General features: G+C 44.2%; 2 protein-coding genes across 3 annotated transcripts in view; one reads left to right on the forward strand and one right to left on the reverse strand.

The window, feature by feature from the left end:
• Positions 1 to 1710: 1710 nt before the first annotated feature.
• Positions 1711 to 13689, reverse strand: part of Pka-C1 (Protein kinase, cAMP-dependent, catalytic subunit 1) — a 134180-nt gene continuing 122201 nt past the window's right edge. For both annotated transcript variants that reach the window (XM_086830713.1, XM_086830712.1), the window contains one exon: positions 1711 to 3045. The gene's annotated coding sequence lies outside the window, so the exon portion shown is untranslated. The remainder of the gene's footprint in view (positions 3046 to 13689) is intronic.
• On the forward strand, positions 4281 to 6601 carry LOC110177899 (esterase E4). The gene is made up of 4 exons (XM_020944868.2): positions 4281 to 4522; positions 4582 to 5586; positions 5644 to 6094; positions 6160 to 6601. Exons 2-4 carry the CDS (start codon positions 4596 to 4598, stop codon positions 6377 to 6379), a joined length of 1662 nt encoding a protein of 553 aa, XP_020800527.2. The 5' UTR covers positions 4281 to 4522; positions 4582 to 4595; the 3' UTR covers positions 6380 to 6601.

The following is a 13689-nucleotide window of genomic DNA, read 5'->3' on the forward strand; positions in this document are numbered from 1 at the left end:
AAATTTCAGGTACTTGGGTTAAAAAAGAAACACGACAATTCGACATGGCGACGACACTTCAGGCCAAACAAAGATGCCCAGACAAAGGACACACGTACAGGGGACAAGGGACAAGGGACAAGGACACCCCTCTTTGTGGACTTTAAAAAATATATATATATAAAAAAAAACCACCCGATCCCGATGCCGAAGATCTAACGTTGTTTACTCAACCGAAAAAGCGAAAATCGAGAAAGCAGTTGAATTGTAAAAATTTTGCAATTTTAAAAAATCAAATGGCACATTAAGTGGCGAGCTCCTCTTGCACAGGACTCGCAGGACTCGCTGGCTGGTCGTGCGCCGCGTGTCGAATTCTGTCAATATTTCCGGTGTGTCTAATGACAAACGCATGTTTACACGAGTGCGAACACATCCGGTTGGAGTAAGTCGCTCCTTTATTTATTTATTTTTTTTTGCCTCTGATTGCGGAGGCCGGGCTTCCGCGAATATTTCACGGACATCAAGGACCTGGCCTTCGCACAGGCAGCGACGGCAATTAAATGGATTTACTCAAGCGTTCGCCTTTATTCGATGCGGCAATTTATAAATGATGGGAGCGATCTGTCGATCTGTCGATGGGGTTGGATGAAAGGATGATAAACGATCCTGTGGTGCTGTAAATGTTTAAAGTCCTTAAATGAATTTAGAGGAGTGATTTTTTATTCTACCAATCGAGAAGTCAGTATTAAAACATTCTCTCTTGCTCAATTATTATTATTTATACAAGCAGTTGGGAAGCTGAGAACCTAAGTTAATTCCATTTAAAGAAGGCTTTTCTGTTGCTTAAAATCCATACAAGTTTTTGCTTTATAGTTAACATATTTGCAAAGACTGGGAATCTCTGCTCAATATCACAAATATTTCTTCAACACAGAGAGTAGAGAAGGCAACGACCTTAGCTATTGTCACTCCATTTATTTACAACTGCAGTCATTGCCCAAATAGTTTATTCAACTGCATTTGAATGTCAATTAGCTTAAATTGCTAGCTTTGACTTACAACGAACGATGGCCGTTAACACGCCATGGCAATTGAGGGGCAGCCAGGAGATCCATATCCATAACATTGGAATCATCAACATTCATATCCACATTGGCATCGGCATTAGAGGCGAGTGCATTCACCTCGGGATCACCAAAAGATGTGCCTATTGCCGGAGAGTATCTGAAAGATACGCATCCGCTACTGCTGCTGCTGCTGCGGCTGCTACTCCGTCGCACTCAATTTAATTTAATCAAATTTTCGACTGCCGAGGGTTCGCAGCTCTATAACTATTTTTCGGGGTGCCTCTTGTAATTATTAATAATATTTTCAGCTTGGCTTCTGCGTTGTTGTGTGTGCACATAAAACGCATCCATAAACAAAATGGCTGCAAAGTTGTTTATTCAGATCGCGGCACATAACTTCAATTAATCTCAATTAAGTGGCAAATACTCCGAGTGGACCGATGGAAACTTTCGTTTTAGGGTTCACTTAGCCCTTTTTTAGAATTTCTATTTGGGGGGGTAGAGCCACTGGCCCTGGAAACCAATTGAGGAGGGTTCTGCCCCAGGCCCTGTGCACATCAATTCTTATTGTAAAACCCCAAAAAAAATGAGAAAGTGGAGTAGGAGTTCTGGGCTTTGAAGTGGCCAGTTTATTGGCATGTTAGGGCCATAAAAACGTTGTTAATTTTTTGTTGGGGAGAAAAAGTTTATTATTAAATGGAAATAAATGCAAGGAGTTCATTACGGGAAAAGATATTGAAGTTACTACATATAAACAATTATTATTTGAATATAGAATGTATTTATACTTACATCTTACTATTATTTATTTAATGATAGTAATATTTTTAAATTGATTTCCTGATGATTTCTCTTATTTTTAATGACAAAAAAACCCCGTTTGATTGGACCACTTCAATAATTATTAGAAATTAGAGCCTATTTACCAAACAATCGCTGAGCAATGGTGTGAATCTGAACTCGAACTCGAATAGGGAAGGTTGGCAGCCGGAGAACCCTCTCCTTTAGGTCCTCAGGCTCTTAACCCTCGTCTTGAACAAATAAGACGTCACGCTCATTACAATGCCACAAAGGTTTTGGAGAGCCAGGGGAGAGCGAGAGCAACCCTTTGCAAGGACTACTCCTTGAAGGAGCAGCACTCCTTTTTGTTATTTGTTTCACATTCGTGGCATTTGCTCACTTGAGGATCCTTCTCCAAACTCCAGCTTCGGCCTGTCCTCCGTATTGATTACGAAGAATATGTTCCTGCGATTAGAGCCAGCCAGCAAGATGTTATAAGTATGTACATGTGGTAGGGCAACCTCGGCACTTTTGTGCTCAAATTATCGCATTACTCGTACGCTCGGGTATGCAAAGCATACATATATCGTCGATATTGGTCTATTGTTCCGGCTATCAGTTATGCAAAATGCCGAGGACGGGGCACTCTGTACCCCCTTTTGTAGTCCTTTGTCGGATTGCGATAATTTCCATCTTTAAATATTCATTACAAGACGGCGACTGGGTCTGGGTCTGGGTCGGGGTTTCCCTATCGCTTTGATTGATTACTCAAGTGGTTTATCGTGTGTGAGTGTGTGGCAATTGTTGCTTTCCTTGGGCCTTTCTTATGGCTTTGTTCTCAAATGGTAAATGGGATTGGATTGGATTGAGATTTGGGATTGGCATTGGGACTCAGCAAGGGGCGTGGTGTTCCTTTCATTCTCCTGGAGCGGAGCCAGGAGGCCTGCATGTTGGTCACTTGAGAGTTGCCACAGTTTCCATTCAGTTGTCATCTAATAGCCCAGAGCCAGAGCCAGAGTCAGTTATTATTATTTAAATAAATTCATTGCGAATTTGCATGGCTGAGCACGGCTGGTTTTTCTAGTGGTCTCTGAGGCAGCTGCAGGGAAAAATTTCGCAACAATTCGACCTTTGTGTAATTGATCTTCTAATTTCCTTTTTGGGGGCAGATCCCAGAGTATACTCTGGGACCTCCAAGGGCGTGACCTCAGCCAAGTATCTGGAAAGAGAACAAAGAGGTTTTCTTAGTTAATGTGGCAAATCTTTCAGAGACATGGAAACTGATATGGTAGGGAAATTGGATGGACTCTCTTGGAGTTTGGAAATAATATGCTATACTGAATTATTTGGAAAAGAAATAGCTTTCAGCGCAAAGCTACAAATTTCATAATTGCAATGAAAATCAGGATTCTTATAGGAATTTAAATAACGAACATGAAGTAACTACAAAACTATTGATTTACCAATAGTTTAAAAGACTGTAAACCTGCCACTTCCACCTTCTATAATAATTTAATCCCAATATGATAGATTTTCTCACTAAACCCCCCTAAACCAACAACATCTGCTGACGATGCGTGAGAAATTTCAGCATGTCTGGGCTTCCCCGGCGACGTCATCAAGCCACAGGAAGCTGCAGCAGCCTGCCGCAAAACCAAAGCACACAAAGAACCCTCGAGCTTCCACGATGTCTGTCAAGAGGCCACTCATATATTTGCAACAACTCGAGTGGCTCCGTCTCCGCCTGCTCTGCTCCGATCCCGTGGTGCTGCGGTGTGCACATGGGCACTCAAGTGTCCGGAATGGTGAGCTCCGCTCCGCTCCATCAGCAGATTGTCGCAATTTAGTTGCCAGTCTGAGAGATGCGGCGATGTGTGAAAATTGTTTTAATCCGAAATATATTAATATTCATTGCTGCTTAGAATTGAAAATCATCTACGTATATATATATATACTTCCTGTGACAATTAAAAGCGGCTGCAATTAAGGGAATTTATTTCACAAAGGTCATTTCCTTAGCCGCCATCATCATTTTCCGCTGAAAAGGAGATCATTCTACCAGTTTCTCCCAGAGCTGGAGTAATTACCACTCGGTACTGTGTGTGTTTTGTGTGTGTCAATCAGCGCACTGTTATGGCAGATCGTCGTGGGTAGTTTTAATTGAATATTACAAGAGGGATGTGTGCATTAATAAGGAAATCAATTTAAATCTCAGTGGCGGCCATGAGAAAAACTAGAGTCGAAACTCTAAAAAATCTGCGGGCGTAGGATCCGTGCCGATCGGTGGTGCAAATCAGGGTGATGTGTCTCTAACGAACCCAAATCCCAAACGGAACCCTCTCAATGAAGCAATAAGTCTCAATTGAATTTGGAGTTTCTGTAATTAAAGTACAAGGTCATGGCTTTGAGATTGAGCGTTTGAATAGTTTGGCCTAATCTTGAATTTATTTTTAGCGCCAACGCTGACCAACACGAAGGCTAATCTCGGTCTTGGCCCAATCGATCAAGTTATCTCCTCCAAGTTGTTGTCGAGATATGGTTCCAATGGAAGCCGTGCGAAACCTGCAGTCACGGTTCCGCGGAGAGACTCGTAACATGCGGGTTGAGCACCACCGATCAGGGGAAATCTAATAAAAATATTGCGAAAACAAAAGGCAAACGCTGAGAACTTATTTTTCCAGGGGAATTCGAATTTGGTAAGTGAAAAAGAAAGAGCTCTCTAGCTCGTAAGAAATTGATATCTATATCTTTTTAGTTTTACCATACAAAATGCTAAAGATATATGCCTTACTCTGCACTTTGCTGCTTGTCTCTGCGATTACCGCTGAAGATCCCATCGTAGAGCTCTCCTTGGGTAAAATCCAAGGCAGCACCTTGGAGAGCTTCCAAGGAAACACAATATACGCCTTTAGGGGTATCCGATATGCCCAGGCTCCTGTAGGACAACTAAGGTTCTCCAATCCCTTACCAGAAACTAGTTGGGGTGATGAGGTTTTAAAGGCCACAGGCGATTCCCTGGTGTGTCCACAACCAGGTATTGCTCTCTTCATGAGCGAGGATTGCCTGAAGCTAAACGTCTTCACCAAGAGCCTCGAGGATCAACTACCCGTGATCGTTTACATCCACGGAGGAGCCAATGTCCTTGGCAGTGGTCACAGTATCTACGAGGCAGGTCCTCAGTACTTACTCGATCACGATGTGGTTTTCGTGGCCTTCAACTATCGCCTGGGAGCTCTGGGATTCCTAAGTCCCAACAGCAGCGAGACGAGAGGAAACTTTGGCTATCTTGACCAGGTGATGGCCCTGCAATGGGTCAGAGATCACATAAGTCACTTTGGCGGCGACCCAGAAATGGTGACCTTGCTGGGCATGAGTGCGGGTTCAATGGCTGTAAGTCTACACCTGGCTTCGCCTCTTTCTGCAGGACTCTTTCATCGGGCCATCCTGATGAGTGGGTCAGCCACCAATCACTATGCCATCGATAATCTTTTCTGGACACGAAAACTGGCCAGGGAACTGGGCTGTCCCATGTACGATCCCTCGGATTTGGTGGAATGCCTGAGGAATGAGAACTGGACCCGGATTGTGGAGATATGCAAGGCGTGGGAAACGTATCAGTTTGTGAATATGAAGTGGAACTATGAGATCGATGGTCACTTTCTGTCCCGACATCCCACGGAACTAATCGAGGAGGGCAGCTTCAACCGGGTTCCTTTGCTGATTAGTTACACGGCCAACGAGTTGGATTATACAGCAAATGGTAGGTTAAAAGTGCTTTCAAAATCTACATACATTTATAATAGTTTTCCTCTCTTAGTTCACCTGGGGAATGAACCTCTGCTTCATGATCTTGGCTCCAACTTTGTGGAGTATGCCCCAGAGCTCTTCCTGTACAACCAAAATGTGAGCATCAGTCAGCGACTCAAGGACTTTTATCTGGGAGAAAATGTAACCAGGATTAGTGAACAGAATATAAAGAACTTTGGTGAGATATTCTCCGATGCCATTATAGGACATGGTGTCCATCGTCTTGTCGACCTGGCCAGGCACTACACTCCGGTGTTCCACCTGCGCACTGACTATGTGGGAGAGCGTAGTCTATCGGCTGACTTGGATGAGAATCAGAAACCCCTGGGAGTGGGCCATGCCGATGATCTGCAGTATGTAATGCCGGGATTGTGGTATGGCACTCTCCTACCAGAAGGACATCCTGATATCTTTATGATGCAAAGATTAACCAGCTGGTTTGCACACTTTGCCAAAGCGGGGTAAGTTTTAACTTTGTTATATATATTCTAGTTTATGTTTTAAAAGTAAATTCTTCCCTTTTAAGGACACCCCTAAACACCACCGATAACTGGCCTGCCTGCAACTCCACGGACCTGAAGATGCTCTTCAATGGGGTGGTGACCCAGGTGGGCTTGCCCGGCTATGCCGATCGATATGAAGTCTGGGACGAACTATTTCCCACGCCACCCCGGAGCGGAGGCGCTGCCTGGCAGGTCAGCCTTACGGCTGTTTTGGCCGCTGGTGTTATGGGGATATTAATGTAGCAATTAGGTGTGGAAAAAGCTTATCAATAGGCCGTTTAGATTACGCTAATGACGCTCAACGCTCGCTTAGCGAGTTTGCTCTTGGCTCCGCTGCAACTATTTACTTTGATTAATTAATCAACAAAGGCGTGAGATTTTCTCTGCTTTTTCCTTGGGGCCAATTAGTCTTTGCCCTGGGAGGCGGGCCAAGGCAGCTTAAATAAACATTAATTTGTCTTTAAATGTTTCTGGCTTCGCTTTGCTTTGTGGAACTCTGACCTTTTTTTCTTTTTTGGTTGGTGGGGGCCTTTGAATTATTGTAATCGTCAGGTTTGCGCCGCACATGTAAAAACCGCTCCTGATTCCACCCTCTCCTCCTTCATGGATATCCTGGGACTTATCCCCTTACACAGATGCGCTGCTATTGACATTTACGATTTGCTCTTGCGTGAAAATGCCAAACAATGCGATGGGATACAAAAGGATTATCGCCTGCTGCCCCCTTTTGGGTGTGGCGAAAGAGACTCCCCATAAAAGGGCACTTAATAATCAGTTGTCAGTTGTGTTTAATTTCAGATTTTGCTTAAAGTTTGCACGAATTTAAAGCATTTTCCTTAACACTCTTTTGGCGAAACCCTAGGTTAACCCTCCGCTGACCACAAAGGACACCAAGTTGGTCCAAAGAAAATATGGAAAATTAACTTGTTAGCTCTCTGTGTGTGTGTGTGTCCCTTAACATTTTATGAGGGGCAAAGGCAAACACTACGCATTGTCCTATTCCCTTTTGGGACAAGGACACAGTTGCCACAAAAAGGTGGGCAAGTCAACTTGACAAAGTCCCATGACATGACCTCAAATGACGGGGCAAAAAGATTTGCAAATTTTAATTAAATTTCACTTTCAACATTAACACATCGCAATGATGCGGAGATTAATCCTGAGAGTCCTTAGCACCTTTCCTCCTTTCCCGCAGCAGCTGGAAAAGAGTTGAAAACGGATATCGAGTGAGTGGCTTTTGTGACTCAATTACAATAAGTCTATTAAACTTGTGTCTGCGGCTCGGCTAGACAGCGACCCCGATCAGTCACAATGTCTCCTGTCTAGTCGAGCCGAGTCCTGGCTGTGAGCCTTCAGCGCGTGCCCCTTTTGACTTTGCCTGGGTTCATTGTGAGAGCGTCTAACAAAACAGAAACAGCCTCGATCAGCCCAGAGGTGAGGGCCTGTTCTCGAGATCAGAATCCCGAGGATCATCATCACGATGATGCGAAGGTGTTCCAGCTGCCGATTCGTTTGTGGCCGCGTCTCGATTTCACTTTCGCTACGCCTGCGCCATGGTTTTCGATGGAAAACCTGGCTCGATCCCGAACCCCTCCGTTCTTGCTCTTTTTGTGACGCATCGTCATCATCATCCCCCTCAGGCACCTCGCATTGCGGGTTTGATTACGTTTTTATTGAGTTCACAAAAGGAGTAAACAGTTTTGAAGTAGCGCCAAGGATCGAATGCTTTATGGGCTTGTCAGCCTGCCTGTCTGTCTGTCTTTCTGTCTTTCTGTCTGCTGCCCTGTTTATGCGTTCTGTCAACATATCGGATTACGCCCATAATCGCTAATGACAATACAAATTGAGGGAAGTGGGCAAGGATTCGATTCCAGAGTGGAGTGGAGAGCATATCGCTTTGTTATGCGTATTTTCTGGGAAGATTCAGGCGAGTATGTTGTCCTGCAATCGAAGCCGAAGTCCGATTGATTGGTATTCGTGGAAGAAGGATCCGCTCGGACAGAGCTTTGCTCACAAAGGATAGATCGGAGATCCCTTTTCTCATTTCCCAAAGAACAACTCCATTAATTTTCCCCATCCCCCCCACGATGGCGCCTAGGACTGACTACCTTTTCGTCTGACAGATTCCTCTTATCCCTGCTCTGCGGTTAATTACATATTTATACAAATCCGAATTCGAAACCGAATTTGCTGTGATTAATGGCTGCTCCGCCTTTCCCGCACTTGCAGTCGACATCAAAGGACTCTGGTATCTGGTTTGTTTTGGGTGAAAGTGTTCACATCAAACGGCCTTTAAATTAATTGTTTTCCCTTTTTCCACGTTTTAGTTTCACGATGCACAACTTGATTATTCGATAAAACGACTCACATGTGAGCTGTCCCAGTCCCTGTCCCTGTCCCCATTGTCTCGCTGTCTGTGACAGGCTACTCCAAGTTCCCAACTGGTTCCAAGTTGTGTGTTGTGTGTTGTTCGTGTGTGTGGTCCAGTGAGTGTCTTTTGTTGTTCCCTGCGATATGGCAGTCGCTTTTGTTTGATGAAGGCCCAAGGAACACTCATAATTATGCATGTTTTTCGGGGCTTCGATGCTAATAGAAATGTTCGGAGGACCACCCTCGCATCAGAGTGAGATTTATGATAACCCAAGTCAGAGACATCTCCCCTGCCTTCCTCTACAAGTATTATAACTACCCACAAATCAATCGAGTGCAACACCCACTTTCGGTCACAGATTGCCATCTTTTTGCACCCAATTCAAAGGACATAAAAAGCGCAAATAGTCGCAGTCATTACAAGCGCGTTAAGTGCCGAAGCCGCCACGTCCTTTGCAAATATTTGTTTGCAGTTTTCCGATATATCACCCCCTCTGGTCCCTGCCCTGCCCTAATCCTATATCCTAGTCCTTGCCAGGCTCTGTTGTCAAATGTGATTATTAATGTGCTTTAAATAATGAAAACGAAACAACATCCGTCGTGAGTGGCACCCTCAACAACCGACGGACGAAAATCAGTGCGCCCTCGAAGCGTATGCTAGTTGTCACAAGGGTGCGAGGAATCTGCTTTTCCCAGTTCCCAATTTCCACTTCCCAGATCCCAAAGCCAGAAGGACCAACTAATGAGTGTAAACAACGGATGGATGCCGGAAAAAATACAGCAAACAAACTGCCACAAACTGTTTGATTTGTCGCTCAGGACTAATGAAACCAAACATTAGCGTGCCCAGGACACGATGAGGACCAAGACCTGAGCTAGCTCGGGGGTTGCCTCTGCGGATTGTTGCAATTTTTTTTTTGTATTCGAAAGGGATGTTACTAGAGAGGACTAGAGGGTGCACTGGAAGAAAGAAGAGTTGGCGATATGCTTTGCAAAATGTTGGTTAGTTAACTTGTATTTTAATATAGTCTTTCTTCGTTTTTCCCGATTGTGTTTCAATTACCTTAAATCTTCATAGTATGCCCTTCCAGGGTATTATAAAATTAGTCAGAAGCTTGAAAAGCAGTGAAAGAATCATCAAAGGTTTCCGATTTGAAAATAGTACATTTTTGGCCAAGCTATAAGTTTTTAAATTTGATTAATAGACAAAATTGTCATATAAATATAACCTTTTTTCCCCCGGTGCAGAATTCCGACTGTTTACCCTGGCAATGGGTTCCTGTAAGTTGATTACGTGGTTGACGTTGACACTGAACTACAATATGAGGGCACGGAATGCGACTGCTTCTGCGGCAGCTGTCTTCACGTGAACTGCAGTCGCAGTGGCTGCCCTGGGATGCGACTCCGCTCTGCATCACCTTGCGGCACCTTCCGGTGGAAAAGCTACGTGCTCGCACTGGCTAATGCCCAGGTGGAGACCTGGAGGGAATGGGTTGAATATAGCGCCAGTCAAGGGTCAGAGCAACTGGTCGAGGAGCTGGGGTCGAAGCTCGACTGGTGAGCAGCTCGTGGGAAACTCTCTCGAGCGGCATGCGGGTGTGGTTTTCCTTCTGCGAGTGTGTTTTGGCCACAATTAATGAAATCGTATCGTACACAATGTTTTGGTGAGTGATTAATAGTTCGCAGAGTCTGGGAAATGGAAATAATGCTTTTTTTGGGAGGCGCCCCCGGCGCATCTTGGATGCACTTGTTCTAATGGCTCCAAAATCCAGGTATTGAGCAATTAGTTAAACGATCCACTAAACCGTTGACAGTGTGTGGGGATCGGGGATCTCCAACATCAATCAGAAGGCCACTTTCACATGGACAGAATCCAATTTGTCATCGATTAGTTGGACGGTTGGAAGAAGCACCAGTAGAATTTCTGACAAGCTCATTTAACTTTTCAGCATTTTCCAGGAAGAAGAAAATAAAACAAATAACTGGAGGGCTTGGCTTGAGATCCCCGGGAAAGGTATGTACCTCAGTCAGGGGTTTTTCCCGCTCCCTCCTGAATCCAACCCTCGCTGTCCCTGCAACTCGATCCATCATCGCAAGCGTCGAAAGCTGCATAAAAATGAAAACTATTATTGAAACCCGATGCCGCGATGACAACAGACAACGAAACCCAGTTTCCTCTTATCTTCTACGGGGGAGACTGACTCCCTGGCTGACGGATCAGCGTGAGATGTTCAAATGAGGATGACTCTGTCCGGCACAGCTTGCGATCGGCACGCGACTCCTCCAGGTTGCCACTTCAGAAAAATATTTTCCAATAAGCGGCGCCGCAGGATCATGACAGTTATTAAAAATGCTGCCAGGATACCCACCCGACGAGTGGCTGCTAATGGTTTTCTCGCCAGCTTATCAGCATATTTCCATCGTCCGCTGACGGATCGCCCACTAGCCGCACGCAATTGTCTGTTAAATGCTTTCCACTCTTCGGAGTTTTCCATTTTCCTATGCTAATAGTTTGAGGGGGAGGAGGCGGCGCACCATGAACTCGGATAATGCCAGCACTCGACTCGGCGCATGCGCAGAGTTTTCCTATCAGAAACGGAGCTTCTGTTTGTTCACTATGTGGGTGGATTTCCTAGTGAAGGTTTTTCCGAGGCACATGCCAATGCAGGTTTGGATAGGAAAGTAATCAATGTACTTAGTTTTTTATATAAATTTCCACTTGAAAGTTTTAATTGGGTAATTGTTTTATGGTAGCAAAAGAAGGTAACTTTGGGGATCATTCAAATCATTATAACTAAGTCAAAAATACATTAATTCTAATTCGAAAAGTTCCTATATAAGTTAGCTCTTCCCCCTCCCTTCGATTTCCCACTCCCACCTAAGCCCAATCGGTGAAAATATGTCAATGCTTCTTCCATTCGACAAACTTAACCCAATAAATGCCTGGCATAGCTTATATGTAGCTTTCGGAGGAACAAATACAGACTCTACTGAGCCGTTCGAGTGACTCATAAATTGTGGACTGCAATGCACATTATCCATCGCAAAGGCTGAGGAAAAAATAAGAGTCAAGAGTCGCAGATCGGTGGACACTTTCTGGATGCAAGGCTATGTAGTTGTTCCTGTTGCAACTTTAGTCTCAACTGCCTTTTGCTGCTGTCGTTGTTGTTGTTATTTATGAGTTTTGTGATGTTTGTGCAAATTTTTCTATGTAAGCAAAGCCACTGAGAAGTAAAATGTTTACATAATTTCAATAACTATTAAATTGTAAATTTTAAGAAATAATTTCCATACTTTATGGTTCGAAATATTCAAAAATATAGGGCATACTATTGATGTAAGATTATTATATTAGGATGTTGTACTTGTTTCTCTCTGTGTGACACTGGAGATTCGCAACCAGATCGCCTTTGTTTCGGCCTCTCAGTGCAACTTCGAACTGTGTCTCCTTGGGCTTATCGGACGTCAATTGCCAGACAACTTCATTGCCTTGGACCAAGCCGAGCTCCGAGAGATTCCTGCGCACTGATGTTGACAGCAGGAGTTCCAAGCACGCGTCTTTCTGGCCAGGGAAAACCACAGAGGTGGAAATGCCATTTCTGCGGTTCGGTGGGAGTCCGCATCCTCGTCTGCGTCTGAGTCCTCGTCTGAGTCCTCATCCTCGCAATCTAATTACATTTTGTGGGCAAGCAGGCAAAGCTCAGCTCAACTGCTCTTTGAGCGATTTCCATCAGTCAATAAAACCTGGCCTGGCCTGGCCGGCAGTCGCAGCAGGAAAGGCCAACCCGACACCTCGGGCTCCATGCACTCCATCTGATATGATTTGGACCCTGGGGGCTCTGTGGGATTTGGGTTTTGGGATTGTGACTAGGATTGGGAGTCCAAGCTGGGAGCAGGGAGCAGCTCTCACAACTTTATTTGCGCTTTGGCAGTTCGCGGAAATCGAAATCTGCTGCAACTCTGCTTTGGCCTCTTGTCCAAATATTTCGCTGGAAATTGGAATGCAGCGATTGGAATTCTCCCATTCTCCTACGGGGAAAAACTTTCCTTCCTTTTACACTTATATTTGATACATGTATATTATTTTCCCCATTTTTGCATTCAACAAATTATGGTAACATATGCTGCTCCCGTTGCTGACAAGCGAAACAATTAAAACTAAAGTGGAAACGATCAAAATGAGCAACCCCGGACATGCATTGATCTATTGCTGGTGATAGCAATTCGACCGACCACATTCGGTTGCCTTACAATTTGCATAAATTAAAATATTAACAATTTTCCAACTGGTGGTGGTGGTGGTTGTGGGATCACCCCCGCAGGATCCTGAATCCCTAGCGTGACTCATGACAGGGCACTCCATTGCCAATTGGAAGGATGTCATGGAATGGAGTGAATGGGATGGATGGGTGGTTGGTTGGACATCCAAAAGAGCGTCATGTGTTGGCCTCTATGCTAATGACCAGGACACGAGCCACTCCGTCGAATTGGACGACTCCTCCGCTTTTGACATTGTCATGCTCTGGAGCGTAACCAAACTCCGATAAGAGCAATAAAAACGAGAAATACATTTGTGAGCGACCCACTAACAACGCTGGCAAAGTGGATGAGACTCCGACAAAACAACACATCAGAGCACAGCACATCACAGATGTGCGGCGATGACTTTGGTGGAGGTGATCTACACTGGGAGAATATTGGTAATAGAAATATATATCACTATTGGCTATTTCATATGCCAATTTTTTGGATGAATCCAAGTTTTTCAAATATCATAACTAAGTCAAAAATGTATTAATTTCAATTCGGATTGCTTTGCTGTGCTAGTTTTTATAGGGTTAACAAGTCAATAATGTTAAAAATTCAGTTTTTTGTCAAATGTTGACAATTTTAACGATGTAACCCTTTATCACATTTTGAGAAAATTGAAAGAAATTTCAAAACATTGTTTTTCGACAGGACATGGCTAAATCGATTCGGCTGTTAATGCTGATCAATAATATACATGATATATGAGGTCGGAAATGACTCCTTTACAGAGTTTTAAGCTTCTAACTCATCTTATAATACCCTGCAAGGGTATAACAAAGAAAAACTTATTTCAATAGGAATATCCCCTCAAAACCTCCCTAAAAATTTCTCTCTGTGTCTAAACAAGGCACGCGATCGACGACAATCCATAA

This window comes from Drosophila serrata, unplaced genomic scaffold (assembly GCF_035046125.1).
Source record: "Drosophila serrata isolate PLE 108 unplaced genomic scaffold, ASM3504612v1 contig_240, whole genome shotgun sequence".
Lineage (NCBI taxonomy): Eukaryota > Metazoa > Arthropoda > Insecta > Diptera > Drosophilidae > Drosophila > Drosophila serrata.